At 43.6% G+C, this 22518-nt stretch overlaps 1 protein-coding gene across 3 annotated transcripts in view; it reads left to right on the forward strand.

The window, feature by feature from the left end:
- Window positions 1-4890: 4890 nt before the first annotated feature.
- The window catches only part of ASNS (asparagine synthetase (glutamine-hydrolyzing)), a 105021-nt gene continuing 87393 nt past the window's right edge, over window positions 4891-22518 (forward strand). Inside the window, exon 1 of one of the 3 annotated variants that reach the window (XM_073629555.1) lies at window positions 4891-5013. In XM_073629555.1, the coding sequence (XP_073485656.1) occupies window positions 4964-5013 (50 nt within the window). In that variant the 5' untranslated portion in view covers window positions 4891-4963. Of the gene's footprint in view, window positions 5014-13658; window positions 13813-22518 lie in introns of those variants that run through there. The other 2 variants (XM_073629556.1, XM_073629557.1) reach the window with 2 other exon arrangements.

Genomic DNA, 22518 nt, shown 5'->3' on the forward strand with positions numbered 1-22518 from the left:
AAAAATTGTAAAAAATAAAATAAAAATAAAAAACTAGTGATACCGCCCACTGCTGTACTGAGGCCCTCCACTGCTCTACTGACATGTCCATGCTTTAATACATTTTAAAATATTTATTATATTTATTTAGAAGTGTGTGAATGTATGTACATTATATATATATATATATATATATATACACACACACACATGTGTTGAGTTTTGAAGCACACACCCTAATGCTTTAGGCTGCACACACCTATGTCTCCACTGGTAACTAAAATGTAACTTTTGGGTGGAATGACACTTTAATAAAGCTACAATTCGCCACGACCCCGTAATATTTTTTTGGCACTTTTAGTAATGCAATCTTCTCATTTTTTTTATTATTGGATGAAAGCAGAGCCCAAAATCCTTCATGAATGGAATATATAAACACACCCTGAGCTATTATAATAATAAAACATCAAAGCAGGCAGAGTGATGAAATCAAAGCGGAAGGACGAACGATGTCGCTGCATTGTATGCCGGGACCTGAGCACAGATACTGATGAAACACCAACATGAAATTTCATGAGACCAGTCCAGGCTGGCTGCAAGTTGGAAATCTGTCACCTCTCCTCTCATTGGCTGGTGTCTCAAAGGGAATTCCATTCACCCCGCCTACCTTAGTTACTGTTACTACGGAAGGAAGCTTTGTGGGTTCTGCAGAAGAACACGGCTTCCTGATTGGTCACCTGTACAGAACATGATCCCTGAATTCTGCTCACACTGTAACAATGTAATCATTGGTTTGGTTATTTTTTTATCTGTCTAAATATTGTTAATAAAAATAATTTAAAGAAAAGAAACATAATAACAGTTGCTCTTCCAGGAATTATAAATGTATCTAAATTGTATTCTGTGCTCCTTTATTTTAGAAATATTTGCAAAGTTCTTCCTGGTGAGTGTCAGTTCATTTCAAGGAACATATTCTATTCCAGTTTGTATTCTTAAAGTGTTACTAAACCCAGGACTCTGCATTCACTATATCAGATCTCCCACAGTACACAGAACATGGAAATGTAATTATTTTAGAAAATATAAACTGCTAAATACTTTTTCTCACCAGCAGTGTATAGCAGTCTTGTGACTTCTATCAGTGTCTGGTTAAAGCTTATAGGAGAAGTTTTCATTCTCCCCTGACTGTCCTATGATTCTGCAGAACCCCTGACCCTCTGTCTGGACAGTGCTGATTGGCCCTGTGCTGATCACATGCACTCTCCCAAGAAAAAAAAAAACTCTCCAGCAATACACACCAAACTGAGCATGTGCAGAGTGACTTCAACGGTTCTGTATATCACGAGATGGATTGAGGACTGTGGGAGAAGGGGAGGATCAGAGAAGCCAGGATTAAACAGCCTTTTTACACAATGCAGAGGATTAACCCCTTAGGTTCCACAGTGAGTATAACAAGCATGCTTTACTGCAACTAGAGACTGATTTTACTGTTGTGGGTTTAGTAACATTTTAAAGGAGTTGTAAAGGTAGAAGTTTTTTCTGTAATCTTAATGTAATCTATGCATTAAGATAAAAACTTTTTGTGTGTAGCAGCCCCCCCAGCACCCCCCTAATTACATACCTGAGCCCCATCTTTCTCCAGCGATGTCCACAAATGTCTAAGTCATCCAGGACACTCCTCCTGATTGGCTGAGACACAGCAGTGGAGCCATTGGCTCCCACGGCTGTCAATCAAAGTCAGTCAGCCAATCAGGGGAGAGAGGGGTCGGGGCTCCGTGTCTGAATCGACACACGGCGCTGTGACTCGGCTCCAGTGCCCCCATAAGAAGTTGCTTGCTGTGGGGGAACTTGATAGGAGGGAGGGGCCAGGAGCAGCAAAGAGGGACCCTAGAAGAGGAGGATCCGGGCTGCTCTGTGCAAAACCACTGCACAGAGCAGGTAAGTACAACATGCTTATTTTATTTTATTTTTTAAACAAGACTTTACAATCACTTTAAGGTTAGGTTCACACCTATGCGTTTTGCAGTCCATTTGCAGATTTGCAGAAATGCACTACAGTCCATTTAACATTAGTTTCTATGGCTCATGTTCATATCTATGCAGTTTCCACCAATGCATTTTTTGGAAAGGTGCAGGGACTTTTGTAAACGCAGCAGGTGTGTTTTTGACTCCAATGCAATTGCATCAAAAACGCTTAAAAAACACATATACATGCATTTTTGGTGCGTTTTCCTGCATGACAACAGATACCTCCTACTAACAACCATGTTTATTTCACATAAATGGGCTACCTCATCACATACGTAGCCCATTTTTGGGAAAGCATTTTTACTTGTACTGCCGCATGCAGATTTTTTATACTTTTTGCCCACTTTACACTTATTTTTGTGTTGAATATATTGCAAGTGTTGCAACACTTGCTATTATGTTTTTAATAAATACATTTTATGGAATTCACTATGGGCATACATCTTTTATCTCCTAACATATCCTTTATGCTGATGGAGCAATCCTGATTGGAGACGTGCCTGGTGCCTGGATCACCCTGCTCAAAAGGATTTAACAAGCGCTGCTGACCATTTATTGTAAAGCCTCAAGGTTTTATGCATTCTGTGCTGCAGCTCCCCTGAGCCCCCCTTTTTCTTACCTGCTGAGCCCCATCCGATCCAGTGATGTGCACGAGCCCAGCGGCTCCTGCCGCTGTCCCTCTCCTCATTGGACAGATTGATAGCTACAGGAGTCATTGGCTCCCACTGCTGTCAATCAAATCCACTGCATGGGTGCCCCCCAGGGAAAGCGTCTTTACGTGGGGGGCACCCGATGAAGAGGAGGGGCCTGGTGCACCGGTGGGGGGACCCCAGAAGAAGAGGATCGGGCCTGCTCTGTGCAAAACCATTGCACAGAGCAGGTAAGTATCACAAGGGTTTACAACCCCTTTAATGGTCCATTGGATCTGGTAAGAGGCTCATTGATGTGGTGTCACTCGGTGGCGGATGCACAGAAATTTGAAGTGTGGGGGACACCTATATGATATACAGATTGTGGATCCATTTTATTGGACTTTGCTATTTAAAACACTTTTTTGGTGCCTTTGCGAATTGGCCTTAATGGACTGAATCATTTTTTCTATTTCACATAGTTTATTATTTTTTTCACTTTATTTTTTGGACTTTGCACTTGTATTTATTTAATTATTTAGTCACTTGTTTGTTTTTGATTCTGAGCCATTTTTTTTGGAATTCTCATTTTTTGCTGTTAGTCTAACAATTGCTTAAAGTGGTAAACCCTTTTGTGTGACATCTACCTATAGGTAAGCCTAGGATAAGGCTTACCTATAGGTAGTGGAAATATCTCCTAAACGTGTGCCGTTTAGGAGATATTTCACTTGTAGTGCGCCGATGTCGTCATCGGCGATTTGCGCTGGACCACCATGCCGTTTCTTCCCCCAGCGTGTGCCGTGGCTGACGCGGGAGTGACGTCATGCTGCTCCGGCCAGTCACAGAGCCGGAGTCCGCGGCCCCCGGAAGGAAGAGGGGCGAAGATGGACGCGGCCTGCACAGGGGCCAGCGCGGGCTTCATTTGCAGGCAAGTGTCATATAATGGGCTAGTATGCAATGCACACTAGCCCATTATGCTTTTAATTTGCAGGCCTTGCGGGGAGCAAAAGAGGAAGTAAATCCCATTGGGGTTTACTTCCTCTTTAAGTGAATGCTTTATCATTTATTAGGTTTACACGCTTAAACACTTTTTTTTTAATATTTGATATAAATAGGATACGACCGAGGTAAGAAAAGACAATATGGTATAGCGCTTGCAATTCCTCTACACAACGAAGTAGATACATTTATTATTAGATTATTAACTTTTTATTACATTATTTAAATATTTAGTTTATTGTATAGAGGAACTGCAAGCGCCACACCATATTGTCTTTTCTTATCTCTGCTGTATCCCATATATAGGATATAAGCATGGTGGGGGGAGCTGCACTTGGTAATAGACACATAGTGATGAGTATTGAATGGATTGATTTACAGATGTGAATCTAGCCTAAGGGCCAGTTCACACCAGATGCAGTCCAGTGCATTTTTTTTCTGCATCAAAAACGCATGGACTGTAGGTTATTTGGGTTCCAAAGGCTTAGTTCACACCAGTGCAGTGCATCTCAGTGCAGTCAAAAAAAATTAGAACGTTCTGCACTGAACTGCACTGGAATGTGGCAAATTGCATAAATAATGCACCAGAATGCATTTATATGCACAAAAAACACAAATGTATAACAGAAAAAAAAGAAAAAAGGGAAACCTTGGAGGAAAAAAAAAGAGGGGAAAAAGAAACACTGGAACGCATTGAAAATGCAGCAAAAACGCGCATGCAGGAAGGCATCCAGTTTTTGTGGTGTGCACTGTAAGCCAAACCGCATCTGGAACACATCTGGAGTGTGTTTTTGTGGTGTGAACCGGCCCTTAGGCTGGGTTTACACTGTTGCTGGATGCGGCTCACAGCAGGGGGTCCAGTTCGTCCCTGTTCTCTGTTTTAGGGACAAATCAGGGCCAAGTTTTTCCCTAAATTCAGCCTTGAAACGGAGCCAAAGATGCCCAGGACTCCTGTGCAAGCCGCTCCGCAGCCGCCATGGAGATTCGTGAACCGGCTCCATACAGAGCCAGTCACAATCGCCTGTCATGCGAATTGGATGCGAAGAAAAAACACATCCAGTTCGCACTAGTGTGACCCCAGCCTAACACAGAAAAGTCCCTTCTATTGCTGCTCTTAGCCTCCTCCTATTTTTTTATTTTTTTGCTGCTGTGATTGATTTAACCTCCTGTTAGAGGGAGGCTATGCTTGTTCTCCATGATACCGCTGTATGTAGGAAAGTAATCATCCTCTCTACCTCACTCCTGAGATGGACTATGAACTATGGAATGAGTAGTGTGCATGGAGCCGTGTATGTGAGCGCTAATGTACACGGCTCCTTCCAAATGAAATGAGGGAGAAAATTCGAGGTTCAGGAGCTCAAGGAGGCAGAAAAACACAGTAAGAAATGTATTTCAAGCCCATTAGGTATTGGATGAATATGGATTATTTTTGAAGAATAAATATAATATTTAGTGTCTTTTTAACGCTACTGCTTCCACAATAATCCCTCCAAGTGAATACTCCTCTTATTTACACCTAGTGAAGTGGGAACCGACATGTTTTTGTACAGCATGCATATGGTGGCCCATTTTCCCTGATGTTTTCTATGTAGCTGTCAGATGGAAACGGACCGTCTGTCCGTTTCCACCCGAGATCCGACTGTTATCTGCAGGGCCGCCATCAGGGGGGTACAGCCATCACAACTGTAAGGGACCCGCCCGGGCCAAAAGAAGGCAGGACGGGTGAAGGGGAGCCATGCTGTGCATTACAGAAACGATCTCACAGTGTGTGCTCTCTGTGTCATTGAGCTCAGACATCGAGCTCTTTACTGCCACCTCTGGCTACTATGTGTATGTGCACCCCTCATGTGATCTGTACTCTCAGCAACATGTCAGCTTTGTGAAAACGAGCTGGGACTTGGTAAGAAGACTTTCTTTAGACCCCTTTCACACTTGGGCGGAGGCGGCATCGGTGGTAAAACGCCGCTATTTTTAGCGGCGCTTTACTGCCAATTTCACGGCGCTAATCGGCCGTTAGCGGGGCGCTTCCCCCCCCCCCGCTAGCGGTCAAGAAAAGATTAAAACCACCACAAAGCACTGCTGCAGCAGCGCTATTCCGGCGGTATAGCCGCGCTGCCCCATTGATTTAGCGCCCTGCCAGCGCACCGCTCGGTGCTTTCACATTGGAGACACAGCATCGGCTCTTTCAAGGCGCTTTGCAGGCGCTATTTTTAGTGTTGTAGCACCTGCAAAGCGCCCCAGTGTGAAAGGGGTCTTACAAGTATGGGCTGTGAAGGAAAGGGAGGGGGGCTGTTTGTGTACAGGGAGGGGGCAGAGCCTTGTGTGTTAACAGATTTGTGTATGTGAGGGGCTGGCATATGTACAGATGTACAGGTGTGTGTGTGGGGGGACTGGCATATATACAGGTGTGAGGGGGCTGATATATACAGGTGTGTGAGGGGGCTGATATATACTGATGTGTGGGGGGGGCGCTGACATATATACAGGTGTGTGTGGGGGAGCTGACATATATACAGGTGTGTGTGGGGGAGCTGACATATATACAGGTGTGTGTGTGGGGGGGCTGACATATATACAGGTGTGTGAGGGGGGCTGACATATATACAGGTGTGTAAAGGGGGCGCTGACATATATACAGGTGTGTGAGGGGGCGCTGACATATATACAGGTGTGTGAGGGGGCGCTGACATATATACAGGTGTGTGAGGGGGCGCTGACATATATACAGGTGTGTGAGGGGGCGCTGACATATATACAGGTGTGTGGGGGGGGGGCGCTGACATATATACATGTGTGAGGGGGCGCTGATATATTTACAGGTGTGTGTGGGGGGGCTGACATATATACGGGTGTAAAATTTGAAACAAATGAATCAATGAACAAAAGATGAAAAAAGTGAAAAAAAAAATCATGAAAAAGAAAATAAATGATTAATGAAAGAATAAATACATGAATAAAAAAAGTAAAGAACTGAAAAAGCAAGTACCATTGTGCATATATATACAAATGCATATTAAAAACATGAGTTTATGGAAATAAAATAAAATAAAACACATGGAAACAGATGGTCTTTTGTTTTTTCTGTGTTTGTTCTATATAGCATAGAGTAACCGGAAAGAAAAGAAATGAAATATAATCAATATATATATATATATATTTATCAAAAATATTGTAATGCAAATATATCGTGGGATGGTATTTTTACCGAGAACACTTACAATTACGCAGATAGGAATATAATATTCATCGGTGAACAAGTATTAAGGCATACGGCATCGACCATCAGTTATCAAGATAGTGTTTAGGGTGATAACTAGTTATATTAATACGCAGTAAACATGAATAACGGATAACCTGCAGGAAATAATTTAACATTTAGACCAGGTTCACACCAGTCTGGTGCAAATTCCAGCTACATTTTCTCTGCGAAGAGAAAAAGCAGCTGTTCAGCGGTGCCTCTCTGTTCTATCTGCGGATCAGCTGAGCAGGGAGATGGGGGGAGGTGTAGTGAGGAGGGGGAGAGAATGCTTGTTCACAACGGAAAGCATCTGCGAATCAGATGCCTTCCCATAGAAGATAACGTGCTTGTAAATCGCACCGCAATGCCCAGAAAATGCACATGTTTTTTGGGCATTGCGGAGTGCAAATGCACTTTTGCGACTAATTGTCATCACATGATCCTAGGTGTTTATTTTATTGTTCAGTCACAATCATTATCAGATGCTGTTTTTTTTTCAAATTTAGTTTCTGTATCTGTCTTAATGGTATATTTTGCTTTATTCTATGTCAATTTAAGTGGATTTATTCACCTTCATTTTGGATTTAAATTTTGTTAGTTCATTTATTATCACATTTTCTTACAACATTTTCTTTTTAGCTGTGAGTGCACCTGTTCAATATTTAGTAGCAATAACTCTCGATGGAGCTTCTGGTTTAAAGCAGGCTGTTACCTTCACTCTCCTTCCCTCTGTTTCACCGGCACCGGGTCTAGGGTTCCGTTGAGTTTACCTCCGGACGATACAAGCACCAACACTTGAGTACGTTTTCAATGCTTTATTGAACAATTAACAAAGGAAGTAGCAGGAGAGAGGCAGAAGGGAAACTGCAGGGAAAGCTCAAATACCTTTCTGTAGGATTCTTGACAAATGTCCTTTAGAGTTGAATATTACAATAGAATGCGCTCCCCTCCTGGGACACAATCTTTGCTCGCCTGGATAGGCCTCTCTCACTTGCCTAGCAGCCAGTACGTAGCACGAACAAAGTCTCTGCCACAGACTTGCTTGGGATGAACCCGTACGATCCTCTGCCACAGGATGTATTGGTTTTGTGGTGAATGTCAGTCACAGTGCTTGAACCTTTAAGCCAAACCCGGCGACACTATGCTGTGAAGTTATTTTAGGATACGTCCTCCAACCGAGTCACCAGTCCCCTCTCCAGACCAGCACGCTGCGTGATCCTTCCATGACGGGTCCTCCCCTGGGATCTTCTCGGTTGTCCAGTTTCTTCCCTTCTGGATAGACAGTTCAGGACCATTCCTCAGCTGCTGTGGTAGGCCCCAGACAAGCTTCTGGGCCCACCCATGTGCTGCAGCGACGCGGGCCCCCGGAACGGAGGACCACCAGGTAGCACTCTAAAGCATACCTGTCGGCCAGGAGGGCCGGCAGGTGGCTGTAAAACGACCCAAAATATGGCGTCTGTCCCATAAATACCCTCTCCCAGAATGCAACTCGGAGGACCACCTCCACCGAGTTGTCTCCGGGAAAGAGGAGCACCCATATGCTTTAACACGTTGCCTCTCCAACACTAGCCAGTGGTAACAGCGACACCCACAGCTCAGTATGGAAACACACATAACGTCAGCCAAGCTGGAACAGAGGCAAATCTAACTTCCCTAACGAACAAATTACTGAATTTACCTATCAGATGGTAGATCGCAAATCTACCAGCGCTACATACTCCCCCCACTACAGTAGACGTTGTCCCCAACTTCTGTCCAAAAACAATGACAGTAACTCCCAAGCCTGGGAGTAGGTATTTGAGCTTTTAAATAACTGGGATAGTCAGAGAAGAAAGAAAGACAGTGGAAAGACATCATAAGACTTACATCGTCAAAACATTATGTTCACGTCCGTAAACAAAACCATCCTATGACTGTACATAACCTCACTATCTATCTAGCTGAAAAGCCTCCCAGCCTTATAGGAGATCCAATAGTTCCTGAAAAGGAAAACTTATTAAACACACACATATACTGTACAATTTTAGGAGCAAAGCCTCACTTTTTTTTTTTTTTTTTTTTAAATGAGCCTCTCTTCCCATCATCTAGTATCAAAAAGAATCTTAACGAGTCCACGAGACCTGTATAAAAATGTTTTTTTTCAAATGAAAGAAATCCGGCTAGCAAAAAAGAAGTCCTTGGATTTGAAACACTGAACAGAATATGCAGATCTTGACCACGAAGATCTCTTTATACTGACACTAACTAACTATCTAACTTCAAAGTTCTTTTGTCCATAGTTACCAAAAAAACCGGGGATCTGGCAAGGTCAGTGTCTTTCCTGTTTTATCCACTGTGGTAATAAAAAAGACAACGTCATCTTTTCCGGGCCTGCAGATGACCACTTTGTCAGCATAGATGTGCCGACCAAAGTTCCAGTGCATGAAACAACCACTAAAACGTTCATCCATTTTAACAGAACATCCAGTCTTTCGGAAAGGCTTAGGCACAGAGAAGTAGTCCCAAACAGTTTCACTGTACCAAAGTTCCCGGTTAAGTTCAATGTCCTGGGGCACATAGGGAAACTCCAAGCCATACTCCGCAGCCACACGCTTGTTTAACATTCTCTGCAAACGTGCAAGTTTGGGCAAAGATCTGTCCTTCCTTATACCAGGAGGCACACATGAATCCAATGATTTTCTCACCATAGACCCAGCCGGCGTCAGTCTGAGGTCCAGAGCGTTCTGGAGAAGGTTTTCATCAAGGATGTCTCTGTACATTGCTGCATTCCTCTTACCCTCAATCCTGACTAGTCTCCCAGTTCCTGCTGCTGCAAAACATCCCCACAACATGATGCTGCCACCACCATGCTTCACTGTAGGGATGGTATTGGTCAGGTAATGAGCGGTGCCTCCAGAAATGATGCTTGCCATTCAGGCCAAAGAATTCAATCTTTGTTTCATCAGACCAGAGAATTTTGTTTCTCATGGTCTGAGAGTCCTTCAGGTGCCGTTTGGCAAACTCCGGGTGGGCTGTCATGTGCCTTTTACTGAGGAGTGGCTTCCATCTGGCCCCCCAACATACAGGCCTGATTGGTGGAGTGCTGCAGAGATGGTTGTTCTTCAGGAAAGTTCTCCTCTCCACAGAGAAATGCTGGAGCTCTTTCAAAGTGACCATCGGGTTCTTGGTCACCTCTCTGACTAAGGCCCTTCTCCCCCCCGATCGCTCAGTTTGGCCAGACGGCATAGGACACACCTCCTGCCATGCCCCCTTGAAGGAAAATTATTTTTAAAAAAAAGATTATTTCAAACCACAAGTTTTTTTTATTTTTTAACACTACTATTCCTTTATATTGGCTTTCGAAATGTACAAATGCAGCAATTTGGAAATTGGATGAAAGGTTTAGCGCTGGGAAACCCTTTCTGATCGATAAGTAGTGCATATATACATCAGAGTAAAATATGGGACAAATGAAGAGGGACAGAGGGACTTCACTCAGGGAAAGTCCCTCCAAATCTGGGAGCTATGCAAAGACCTGTGAAGAACCAACCCAGTAGAGTACAGTGCTGGATCCCTGGACAGGTAAGTGTCCTTTTATTAAAAGTCGGCAGCTTTTTTTTTTTACTTGAACAAAAAAGAGCTGCATGGTTGAGCTGCCAGTAGGAAGCCTTTACTGTACCAGTGCCACAAAAAAGCCAATGAGGCATGTCAAGGTGTTGTTGGACATATTGTAACCGGGCTTTTTTGTGGAACTTGTACAGTAAAGGCTTCTTTCTGGCAACTTGACCACACAGCTCTTTTTTGTTCAAGTATCATCGTATTGTGCTCCTGAAAAACAACCACACAATCTTTTTCCAGAGCAGCCTGTATTTCTCCTGAGGTTACCTGTGGGGTTTTTCTTTGTATCCCGAACAGTTCCTGTGGCAGTTGTGGCTGAAATCTTTCTTGATCTACCTGACCTTGGCTTGGTATCAAGAGATCCCCAAATGTTCCACTTCTTATTAAGTGATTAAACAGTACTGACTGGCATATTCAAGGCTTTAGATATATTTTTATATCCTTTTCCATCTTTGTAAAGTTTTATTACCTTGTTACACAGGTCTTTTGATTGTTCTTTTCTACCTCCTCGTGGCTTAGTGTCTAGCCTGCTTAGTGCAGCCATGTGAGAGCTAACAAACTCATTGACTATTTATACACAGACACTAATTGTGATTTAAAAAGCCACAAATGTGGGAAATTAACCTTTAATTGCCATTTTAACCTGTGTGTGACACCTTCTGTGTCTGTACCAAGGCCAAACATTCCAGGGTATGTAAACTTTTTATCAGGGCCATTTGGGTGATTTCTGTTATCGTTATGATTTAAAAAGGATCCAAAAAACGATGTGATAATAAATGGCTTCGTGTGATTGCTATCCTTACATAAAAGACTTTTTTTTGGCATGATCAGTCATATTTTCAATATAATGCCAAAATTTCACAATTTCTGCCAGGGTATGCAAACTTTTGAGCACAACTGTATTCAATGAAAATTGAAAAGGTATGTAATATAACTTACCCGTATAACACAAAAATGATCGTGAAGTTGCCAATACCTTGTTGGATGCATAACACAAAGGATTACTTTATTCTGTATGATAATATATACTGTTATATGAGTGTGTCACATTATGAATAGATACGTTTTTGGTTAAGTGTAATATGTTTTGTATTTTTTTCTTATGAATTGTTTATTGTTTAACCTAGATTGATGCATATACTCCTGAAGAAGCTGTATAAAAAACTTGGCGAAACATGTCGAGATGGATGCATCAATTTTTAACATGAAACATGTAAAATGTGTCTGTTAAATTTATCAGTTTTACTAAATTAATATTATTGATCTAAAATAAATAATAATTTTTAAATATATCTGTGTCGATGTGCACCTTTAGGCTGAGCGTAATGTCTTTGAGTGTTTTTCCGGCGTTTTTTTCGCGTGTTTCTATGCACGACTTTGCACGTTTGTATGTAGTGTTTTAGGGCTTTGGCATTTTTTTATTAGCCAATAGAGAAAACTGTTATCTGTTGCATCATTTTTTTCTAGGTATTTCAGATTTTTTAGCTTTTCTATTAGCTTTTATTTCTTCTTTTATTATTATTCATTTATTATAATGTTTTTTTTTATTAGGGTAAGGGGTAGGAGTTCAGTTTAGGTTAGAGTTAGGATTAGGATTTGGGGTTAGGGTTATTTATTATTATTTTATTTATTTTTTATTTTATTTTATTTATTGTTATACAAATAATAATAAAGGAATAAATAAATGTAAAATAAATACACAAATAAATAAAAATCATAAATAATAATAATAAATTCAATAAATGAATGATAAGTAACAACAAATAAAAAATTAACCCTTAACTTTAACCCTTTCCCCTTAAAAAAATAAAATTCTACACCCATCCTCTGATGGGCTTGCCATTATTCTTTAATCTTCCCCTGGACCTTTTGTATTATACTCGATAGTTATAAGTAATTATAAGGTTGATACTGACATCTTTATTACTTTCGCACATGCGGTTTTTGATAAGGTCATGCTTTTCAGTTAAATCCACATTGTCTAGCTCGCATCTAATGGTAGGCGAAACATTGGATTAGATGCTAGTCCTTTAATTAGTCAGTGTTATCGTATTGCCGCATGAATGTTCCCTAATATTTTGCATAACACATTTACAATTTTCTGCATCTATAATCCTTGAGTACAGTCTGTATTTTATTTCGCTATGATTTGTTTTGTTTTTTTTCATCAGCATTGCTGTACTATGGAAAACCTGAATAAAATTTCAGGAAAATAAATAAATAAATAAATAAATAAATAACTAAACACCCTAACCCTAACACAAAATAAATTGTTATTATTATTATTTTTATTATTAATAATGTATTTGTTTGTTCGAGCCTGGGTGTTTATTATTAATAATATTATTAATAATAATAATAATAATGTATTTCATATTTTATAAGGTTAGAGATTAATTAATATTTATGAATGTATTATTACATTATATTCATTTATTTTACTTATTTATGATGATTTTTAGTTATTTGTGTATTTATTTTACATTTATTTATTCATATATTATTCCTATTTCATTTTTTACCCGAGTCTGGGTGTTTATTATTATTATTATTATTAATAATAATGAAAATGTATTTCATATTTTATAAGGTTAGAGGTTAATTCTTATTTATTAATGTATTATTACATTATATGCATTTATTTTACTTATTTATGATGATTTTTAGTTATTTGTGTATTTATTTTACATTTATTTATTCATATATTATTACTATTTCATTTTTTACCCGAGTCTGGGTGTTTATTATTATTATTAATAAAAATGTATTTCACATTTTTAAGGTTAGAGGTTAATTTTTCTTTGTTAATGTATTATTACATTATATTCATTTATTTTACTTATTTATGATGATTTTTAGTTATTTGTGTATTTATTTTACATTTATTTATTCATATGTTATTACTATTTCATTTTTTACTTTTTTTACATTTAAGCAGAAAATTGCGAGCTTCAAGCTACAAAACGCTCAGGTGTGAATGCCGCCCTTAAAGTCCCCATTTCTCTTGTGTTTTCTGTATCTAAATCTTGTGGGATGCGGTGCTAAAATATTTCTGATCCCTTTTCTCTCAGTAGTAGTAGTAATGACATAAGACAGTTGGATGGGTGCCGAGCTCAGGGAACACTGAGCACTCATGCAGAGAAGTGAAAGTCTCTAAACAAAAAGCCAGTAAGGACGGGAGATTCCTGCGTCCAATCAGCAGCTTTGTCAGCCACTCAATGGGAGAGACGCTTACAATGCTCAGCCAGAATATTTGCATAGCGTACCCCGCAGGCTCTCTGGGTGCCAGTCCTGACGGCAACGTGCAGCTGCCTGGTCGCCGGTAAAGACAACACAGTCCTGGTAATCCAACAATCCTATTGTATATTTTAAAATTTTTTTAAATTTGCTTTTCTGATGTATTTGCTCACTCTGTAGTATTGTACATTGCCTGTCATTGTGTGCTGCTGGGATTTAGACAGAAGTAACATATGTCAGTGATTGCGAAACCGTCTCCAATGCTAGATGTTGCCCGCCGCATACCAAACCCGTAATTGTAGTTCCGCAACTGGAGCGTTAACCTGGCTATACACTATACAATCTGATTGTACAATCTCCATTAGATTCACCAAAATGATGTAACAGGAGGACAGACCTGAACAACTCAATCAATTTGTATCATATCAGGAAGGCCCTTGCTCTACATAGTTCACAGTAGATCTAAAGGACATTGTACAATCAGATTGTATAGTGTATGGTCACCTTTACAGGTTACTGGGAGGTAGATCACGCTGTTTGTAGAGCATTATTTAAGATGACTGCTGGAAGACACGTTTTTTTTTTTTGTTTTTTTTTTAGAATTTGACAAATCTGGAAAATAACTGCAAAGACTTAACTGCCTCCTGTATAGACAAATGACGGCGGACGGGATCCCCTCTAGTTCTGGCCTGACATCATATGGCGTCGCCCAGTCTCACTGCGATCGCGTGGGGCGCGCTGTGCGGCGATCGCAGGGACACGCCGCGGCCCCGATCTCGGTAAAGAGCCGATGATGCGACTCATTACGCATGGGTTTGGCTGTGTCCAATCACAGCCGGTCACATGTAAACATGGAAGTGCCGGTAATCGGCTCTCCTCGCCTCACACTGACAGAGTGTGAGGAGAGGAGAGCCGATCAGCGGCATTTCTTCACAAGGGAGAGCTGTACAGATTATCAGTGCAGCCCCAACAGTGATGCCAGTCTGTGCCCATCAGTGATGCAAGTCAGTGCTGCCTGTCAGTGCCCATCAGTGCCTGCTCATCAGCGCCCATTGGTGCCGTCTATCCATGTAACCTATCGTTGCCCATAAGTGCTGCCTATCAGTGCCCATCAGTGCCACCTATTAGTGCTCATCAGTGCATACCTCCCATCTTTTTGAGATGGGAATGAGGGACACCTATTAGCAAAAGTATGTAGAAGTAGGACACACCCCCTGCCACACCCCTTAAAGGTGAATTATACAAAAAAAATATTAGTTAAACCCACAAGTGCTTTTTTTTACCACTACAGTAAAACCTTGGTTTGAGAGTAACTTGGTTTGAGAGCGTTTTGCAAGACAAACAAAATGTTTTAATAAATTTTGCCTTGATATACAAGCGATGTCTTGATGTCTTGAGTGTAGCGTCATGTCACAACTGAGTATAAATGAGAAGACAGGAGCCTCTAAGAGTCGGTTCACACAGGGGCGGCACGACTTGACATCCACGGCGACTTGCAAAACGACTTCTGTATAGAAGTCTATGCAAGTCGCCTCAAGTCGCCCCAAAAGAAGTACAGGAACTTTTTTCTAAGTCGCTCCTATTAGAACGGTTCCATTGTACAGAACGGGAGGCGACTTGTCAGGCGACTAGGTTGCCTGACAAGTCGCCCCTGTGTGAACCGGTGTCTTGCCGAGAATGTTCCCTCGGCGGATAAGTTCCCCCTGTACTGCGCAGCGCCTGCGCAGTACGGACTACTGTCAGCCGCCGGATATAGCCGAAGCTCAAACGCTTCAATCAGCTGTACACGGCGCCTGCGCTCTGGGTCCAGGTTCCTTCCCCACCATCCAAGTGGACCTAGAGGGGGAATCTAAAAGAGCCGAGCGAAGCGAGGGGCCCGACTGCAGGCGCCGTGTACAGCTGATTTTCACCTTCGGCTATTTCCGCTGGATCCGCCTGCGCAGTAGAGGGGGGAACTTAGCCGCCGAGCGGAACTTTCTCGGCAGAACACCGGCACTAAGTGTAGCAATATGGTTACATTTAATGAAGGTACAACATTTAGCAACATATTGCTACACTTAGAGGTGCCTCTCTTCTCTTTTAGCCTCGGTTCACACTGGGACGACTTGTCAGGCGACCTAGGTCGCCTGACAAGTAGCGTCCCGTTCAGTACAATGGAACCGTTCTAATCGGAGCGACGCAAGTCGCTCCGACTTAGAAAAAGGTTCCTGTACGACTTTGGGGGCGACTTGGGGCGACGTGCATAGACTTCTATACAGAAGTCGTTTTGCAAGTTGCCCCGGCAGTCGTGTGCAGGTCGCCTCGGTGAGGCGACCTGCAAGTCGTGCCGCCTCTGGTGTGAACCGAGGCTTATACCCTGTAAAAAAAAATGCTTTGATATACAAGTGCTTTGGATTACAAGCATGTCTCTGGAATGAATTATGCTCGCAATCCAAGGTTTTACTGTACTATTCTTTTATCCTGACTTTTAACATTGGCAAATGCAGCAATTTAGAAATCAGATGAAAGGTTTAGCGCTGGAAAACACTTTTTGAAAGATAAAAAGTGCATTTTATATACAACTATATAGATCAGACCAAAATGAGGGACAAATGAGGAGGAATGAGGGACAGAGGGACATTGCTCCAAATGAGGGACAGTCCCTCGAAATCAGGGACAGTTGGGAGCTATGTCAGTGCCACCTATCAGTGCTCATCAGTGTTGCATATCAGGGCCGCATATTAGTGCCACCTCATCAGTGCTGCCTTATCAGTGCACATTAGTGCCGCCTCATCAACGCACATCAGTGAAGGAGAAAAATGACTTATTTACAAATTTCAAGGAGAGTGGATTGAGTGACTCTACAATATTATACACCACATCCCGGGTATTGAAAATAAATGGGAATAGGAGGATGGGATTATAGAGGCGCTCAAATAATCAAATGTACAAATACATGTATAAATACCACGAAAAGCAAGCTTTATTTGTGTGAAAAAATGCTAAAAATGTCATATGTGTACAGTGTTGTATGACTGCACAATTGTCATTCAAAGTGTGAGAACGCTGAAAGCTGAAAATTGTCCTGGGCAGGAAGGGGGTGAAAGTGCCCGGTAGGCAAGCGGTTAAAGTGGTTCTAAAAGCAGAAGGTTTTTTTTACCCTAATGTATTCCTTGCATTACAGTCAAAAAAGTTTAGGTGTTGGCATCACCCTCACCCCCCCCCCCCCTTTTTTTTACTTACCTGAGCCCCTCATTTGATCCATCGCCGTGCATGTCTGCAGCAGGGCCATCTTAATAGCATCATAGGCCCCTGGGCAATGTAATGCTCTGGGGCCCCTACAATGGAGACAGGGCAGGTAAACAGACATCAAGTAGGTAGGGGCAGACAAGCGGAGTTTCCCCTTTTGGGTGGAGCTCCACATTAACTACATGAACAATCATTCTGTACAGCAAAGAAACAGTGGAAACATACTACATACATAAAGTAACAAAGCTGTCCTGTGCATATAATATATCTGCTAGGCACTATCCAGCCTGACAGCCCCCCCCCCCCCCACACACACACCAGGTTTCCCCCTACCATTGTTATCCTGTTACCACCTCCACACCCCTGGATTCTCAACCCCAATTAAATAACTCCCCAGCACTGGGACCCCTTTACACCCAATATATCCCCCCAGCACTCTGACCCCTCTACACCCCAGATATCCCCCCAGCACTCTGACCTCTCTACACCCCAGATATCCCCCCAGCACTGTGACTCCTCTACACCCCAGATATCCCCCCAGCACTCTGACCCCTCTACATCCCAGATATCCCCCCAGCACTGTGACTCCTCTACACCCCAGATATCCCCCCAGCACTCTGATCCCTCTACATCCCAGATATCCCCCCCAGCACTGTGACCTCTCTACACCCCAGATATCCCCCCAGCACTCTGACCTCTCTACACCCCAGATATCCCCCCAGCACTGTGACCCCTCTACACCCCAGATATCCCCCCAGCACTCTGACCTCTCTACACCCAGATATCTCCCCAGCACTGTGACCCCTCTACACCCCAGATATCCCCCCAGCACTCTGACCTCTCTACACCCAGATATCCCCCCAGCACTCTGACCCCTCTACATCCCAGATATCCCCCCCAGCACTGTGACCCCTCTACACCCCAGATATCCCCCCAGCACTCTTACCCCTCTACACCCCAGATATCCCCCCAGCACTCTGACCTCTCTACACCCAGATATCCCCCCAGCACTCTGACCTCTCTACACCCCAGATATCCCCCCCAGCACTGTGACCCCTCTACACCCCAGATATCCCCCCAGCACTCTTACCCCTCTACACCCAGATATCCCCCCAGCACTGTGACCCCTCTACACCCCAGATATCCCCCCCAGCACTGTGACCCCTCTACATCCCAGATATCCCCCCAGCACTCTGACCCCTCTACATCCAGATACCCCCCCAGCACTGTGACCTCTCTACACCCAGATATCCCCCAGCACTCTTACCCCTCTACACCCAGATATCCCCCCAGCACTGTGACCCCTCTACACCCCAGATATCCCCCCCCAGCACTGTGACCCCTCTACATCCCAGATATCCCCCCAGCACTCTGACCCCTCTACATCCAGATACCTCCCCAGCACTGTGACCCCTCTACACTCAGATATCCCCGAAGCACTGTGACCCCTCTATATATCCCTGGGAATTACAGACCAGTTAGCCTAACATCAATAGTATGCAAGCTCTTGGAGGGGATGATAAGGGACTATATACAAGATTTTAGTAATGAAAACGGTATCATGAGCAGTAATCAGCATGGATTCATGCAGAATCGTTCTTGCCAAACCAATCTACTAACCTTCTATGAGGAGGTGAGTTGCCATCTAGATAAAGGAAGGCCCGTAGATGTGGTGTATCTGGATTTTGCAAAAGCATTTGACACAGTTCCCCATAAATTTTTACTGTACAAAGTAAGGTCCGTTGGCATGGACCATAGGGTGAGTGCATGGATTGAAAACTGGCTACAAGGGCGAGTTCAGAGGGTGGTGATAAATGGGGAGTACTCGGAATGGTCAGGGGTGGATAGTGGGGTCCCCCAGGGTTCTGTGCTGGGACCAATCCTATTTACAGTAATTTGTTCATAAATTACCTGGAGGATGGGGTAAGCAGTTCAATCTCTGTATTTGCGGATGATACTAAGCTAAGCCAGGCAATAACTTCTCCGCAGGATGTGGAAAGCTAGCAAGAAGATCTGAACAAATTAATGGAGTGGGCAACTACTTGGCAAATGAGGTTCAATGTGGAAAAATGTAAAATAATGCATTTGGGTGACAAAAATATGAATGCAATTTGTACACTGGGGGGAGAACCTCTGGGGGAATCTAGGATGGAAAAGGACCTGGGGGTCCTAGTAGCTGATAGGCTCAGCAATGGCATGCAATGCCAAGCTGCTGCTGCTAATAAAGCAAACAGAATATTGGCATGCATTAAAAAGGGGATCAACTCCAGAGATAAAATGATAATTCTCCCGCTCTACAAGACTCTGGTCCAGCTGCACCTAGAGTATGCTTTCCAGTTCTGGGCACCAGTCCTTAGGAAGGATGTGCTGGAAATGGAGCGAGTACAGAGAAGGGCAACTAGGCTAATAAAGGGTCTGGAGGATATTAGTTATGAGGAAAGGTTGCGAGCACTGAACTTATTCTCTGTGGAGAAGAGACGCTTGAGAGGGGATATGATTTCAATATACAAATACTGTACTGGTGACCTCACAATAGGGATAAAACTTTTTTGCAGAAGGGAGTTTAACAAGACTCGTGGCCACTCATTAAAATTAGAAGAAAAGAGGTTTAACCTTAAACTACATAGAGGGTTCTTTATTGTAAGAGCGGCAAGGATGTGGAATTCCCTTCCACATGCGGTGGTCTCAGCGGGGGCATTCATAGTTTCAAAAAACTATTAGAGAAGCACCTGAACGACCACAACATACAGAGATATACAATGTAATACTGACATATATTCACACACATAGGTTGGACTTGTGTCTTATTTCAACCTCACCTACTATGTAACTATGTCTGTTGGAAATTGCTCCCATTCAGCCAAAAAGGCATTTGTGTTTTCAGGTACTGATGTTGGAAAAGACGATCTGGCTGGCAACCAGCATTCCAATTCCAATTCAAGCCAATGATGTAGAGCCTACCAATGTTTGTCAATGGATATTGCGCGGCCATGTACTTGATTTTCTGCACTTGTTAACATTAAGTGTGAATGAAACAACAGAACTCAGTCATGTGAAGGGCTGTCCATATGCATTTGGCCATACACCATACTATAAACGTAGTGATTTTTTATGTCTTATGTAACTGGATTAGATTAGAATTCAGCTTTAAATTCAATTACTTCTGTACTACTGGCTGCTCATTGTCTGCTTCACATCGCTGCCAATCGTCTGCGTCCTGCCAAGTGCTCCCAGACATCGAGTGAAATGACAAAATAAACTTGGGCAACACCAACTAAGCCACATCTGACCTGGCAGATTTGTTCATTTTTAGGTTTGGAGCAATGAGGCAGTTTGCAGAGCTTATTTTTATATTATACCATTTTCTTTAACATGCCAAGTTGTTCAGCAAACGCTGCAACCACCTTATAACTGATTTAACGCAGATCTCTCTTCAGAGGGTGACACGTCTAACTCCCATGAGGACTCCTGACAAGAACCCCCTTGAGGTCATCTTCCCATGAGGACCCCCTTTAATCCCCCTTCCCCTGAGGACCCCCTTAATGCCACCTTCCCACAAGGACCCCCTTGAGGCCCCCTTCCCCTGAGGACCCCCTTAATGCCTTCTTCCCACAAGGACCCCCTTGAAGCCCCCCTCCCATGAGGCCTCCCTTGAACCCTCCATCCCCTGAGGACCTCCTTAATGCCTTCTTCCCACAAGGACCCCCCTGAAGCCCCCTTCTAATGAGGACCCCCTTGAATCCCCCATCCTCTGAGGACCCCCTAATGTCCTCTTCCCACATGGACCCCCTTGAAGCCCCCTTCCCATGTGGACCCCCTTGAATCCTCCTTCCCCTGAGGACCCCTTTAATGCCTTCTTCCAAAAAGGACCCCCTTGAAGCCCCGTTCCCATGAGGACACTCTTAAATCCCCCTTCCCCTGAGGACCCCCTTAATGCCTTCTTCCCACAAGGACCCCCTTGAGGCCCCCTTCCCCTGAGGACCTCCTTGAGGCCCCCTTCCCCCTGAGGACCTGCTTGAGGCCCCCTTCCCCCGAGGACCTCCTTGAGGCCCCCTTCCCACGAGGACCCCCTTGAATCCACCATCCCCTGAGGACTCTCTTAATGCCCCCTTCCCACAAGGACCCCCTTAAGGCCCCCTTCCCAAGGACCATGTTGAGGGCCCCCCCAATCAAAATCCCCTTACAGCCCCCTTCCCCTGAGGATCACCTTGATGCCCCCTTCTCACATGGACCCTCTCGGTGCCCCCTTTCCCTCAAAGACCCCCTTGAGGTCCCCTCCCCATGAGGCCCCACTTTGAGGCCCCCCTTGATGCCCCCTTCCTACAAGGACCCCTTGAAACCTTCTTCCCCCAAAGCCCCTGTTGAGGCCACCTTCCTCCAAGGTCACCATTGAAGCTATCTTCCTCCAAGGACCCCCTTCAGCCGTCCTTCCCTTGAGGACCCCTTGAGGCTCTCTTCAACAGTATGATATCCTTTTTATTTTTTAACTTACCTTTTTCTGATGTCATCTGGTGATGGTCAAGCTAAGTTCAGGGTTTCTCTTCCTTTTCAGTCTTCTCCCTGCGGTGGGTGACTTTCAATGATGCAAAGAGCAGCACTGAGCTTATGATGGAGCACGGCTCTCTGCATCAGTACATTGTGGGTGGGACCATGACACCCTGCACTTCCCCCAGTCTTCCAGGTTAAAGTGGTTGTAAACCTCTACATATATCCAGTGAAGTGACTGGCCACAGGTGATACACAGAGATGAAACACATCCTTCTACATAAGTTGTACCTGTTTATCTGCAGTCTTCTCTTCTCTACAGATGTTCAAAGTTCATAAGGTATAACACTTGTCTGAGCTTTCAGAAAGCAGGGGGCGGAGAGCTGAAGTTTACACTCTGCAGCTATCAGTCAGGAAAGCTCTGAAAGCTGATTGGAGGTAAGGGACACACCCCTTTTAAACAGCACACATGAACAGAGCAGAGGCTGTCAAACACAGGCTGTGTGCTGGAGCTCTCTCCCCTGTCACCTTTTTTCTCTTGGTGTCAGGAAAACCTGTCAGAAGTTATTCATGCTGATAGCAGAGGAAGGAGGCAGGAGGCAGAAATAACACTATAGAAGGATATGCTTTGTTCATATTTTATGTCTGAGGTTTACAACCACTTTAAAGTGGGAGTAAACTCCCTTGTATGATTTTAACCTATAGGTGAGTAAATAAGGCTTACCTATAGGTACAGTAAATATCTCCTAAACATGCACCGTTTAGGGGATAATTACTTTAGATGCAGCCGGTGACGTCAATGGCGCATGCGCCCTGAAGGAACGGCATACCGATGCCATTCCTTTAGAGCTGTGCTGTAAACAGTGACTCCCGCACGCTGGCTTGGCCATTCATAACTCCGAAAGCTCGCTAACTTAGAAGGAAGACCGGGTGAAGCGCCTTCAGCTGTGACAGCGCACCGTTGGAGGGCTTCGTTCTCAGGTAAGTCTGCCATAATGTGCTAGTATATGATGCATACTAGCGCATTTTGACTTAAACTGCCCGGTGCCTATATATATATTTTTTTAAAGGTTTGCTTGACTTTAGGTGACACTGGGG

Source organism: Aquarana catesbeiana, linkage group LG05, assembly GCF_042186555.1.
Source record: "Aquarana catesbeiana isolate 2022-GZ linkage group LG05, ASM4218655v1, whole genome shotgun sequence".
Classification (NCBI taxonomy): Eukaryota; Metazoa; Chordata; class Amphibia; order Anura; family Ranidae; genus Aquarana; species Aquarana catesbeiana.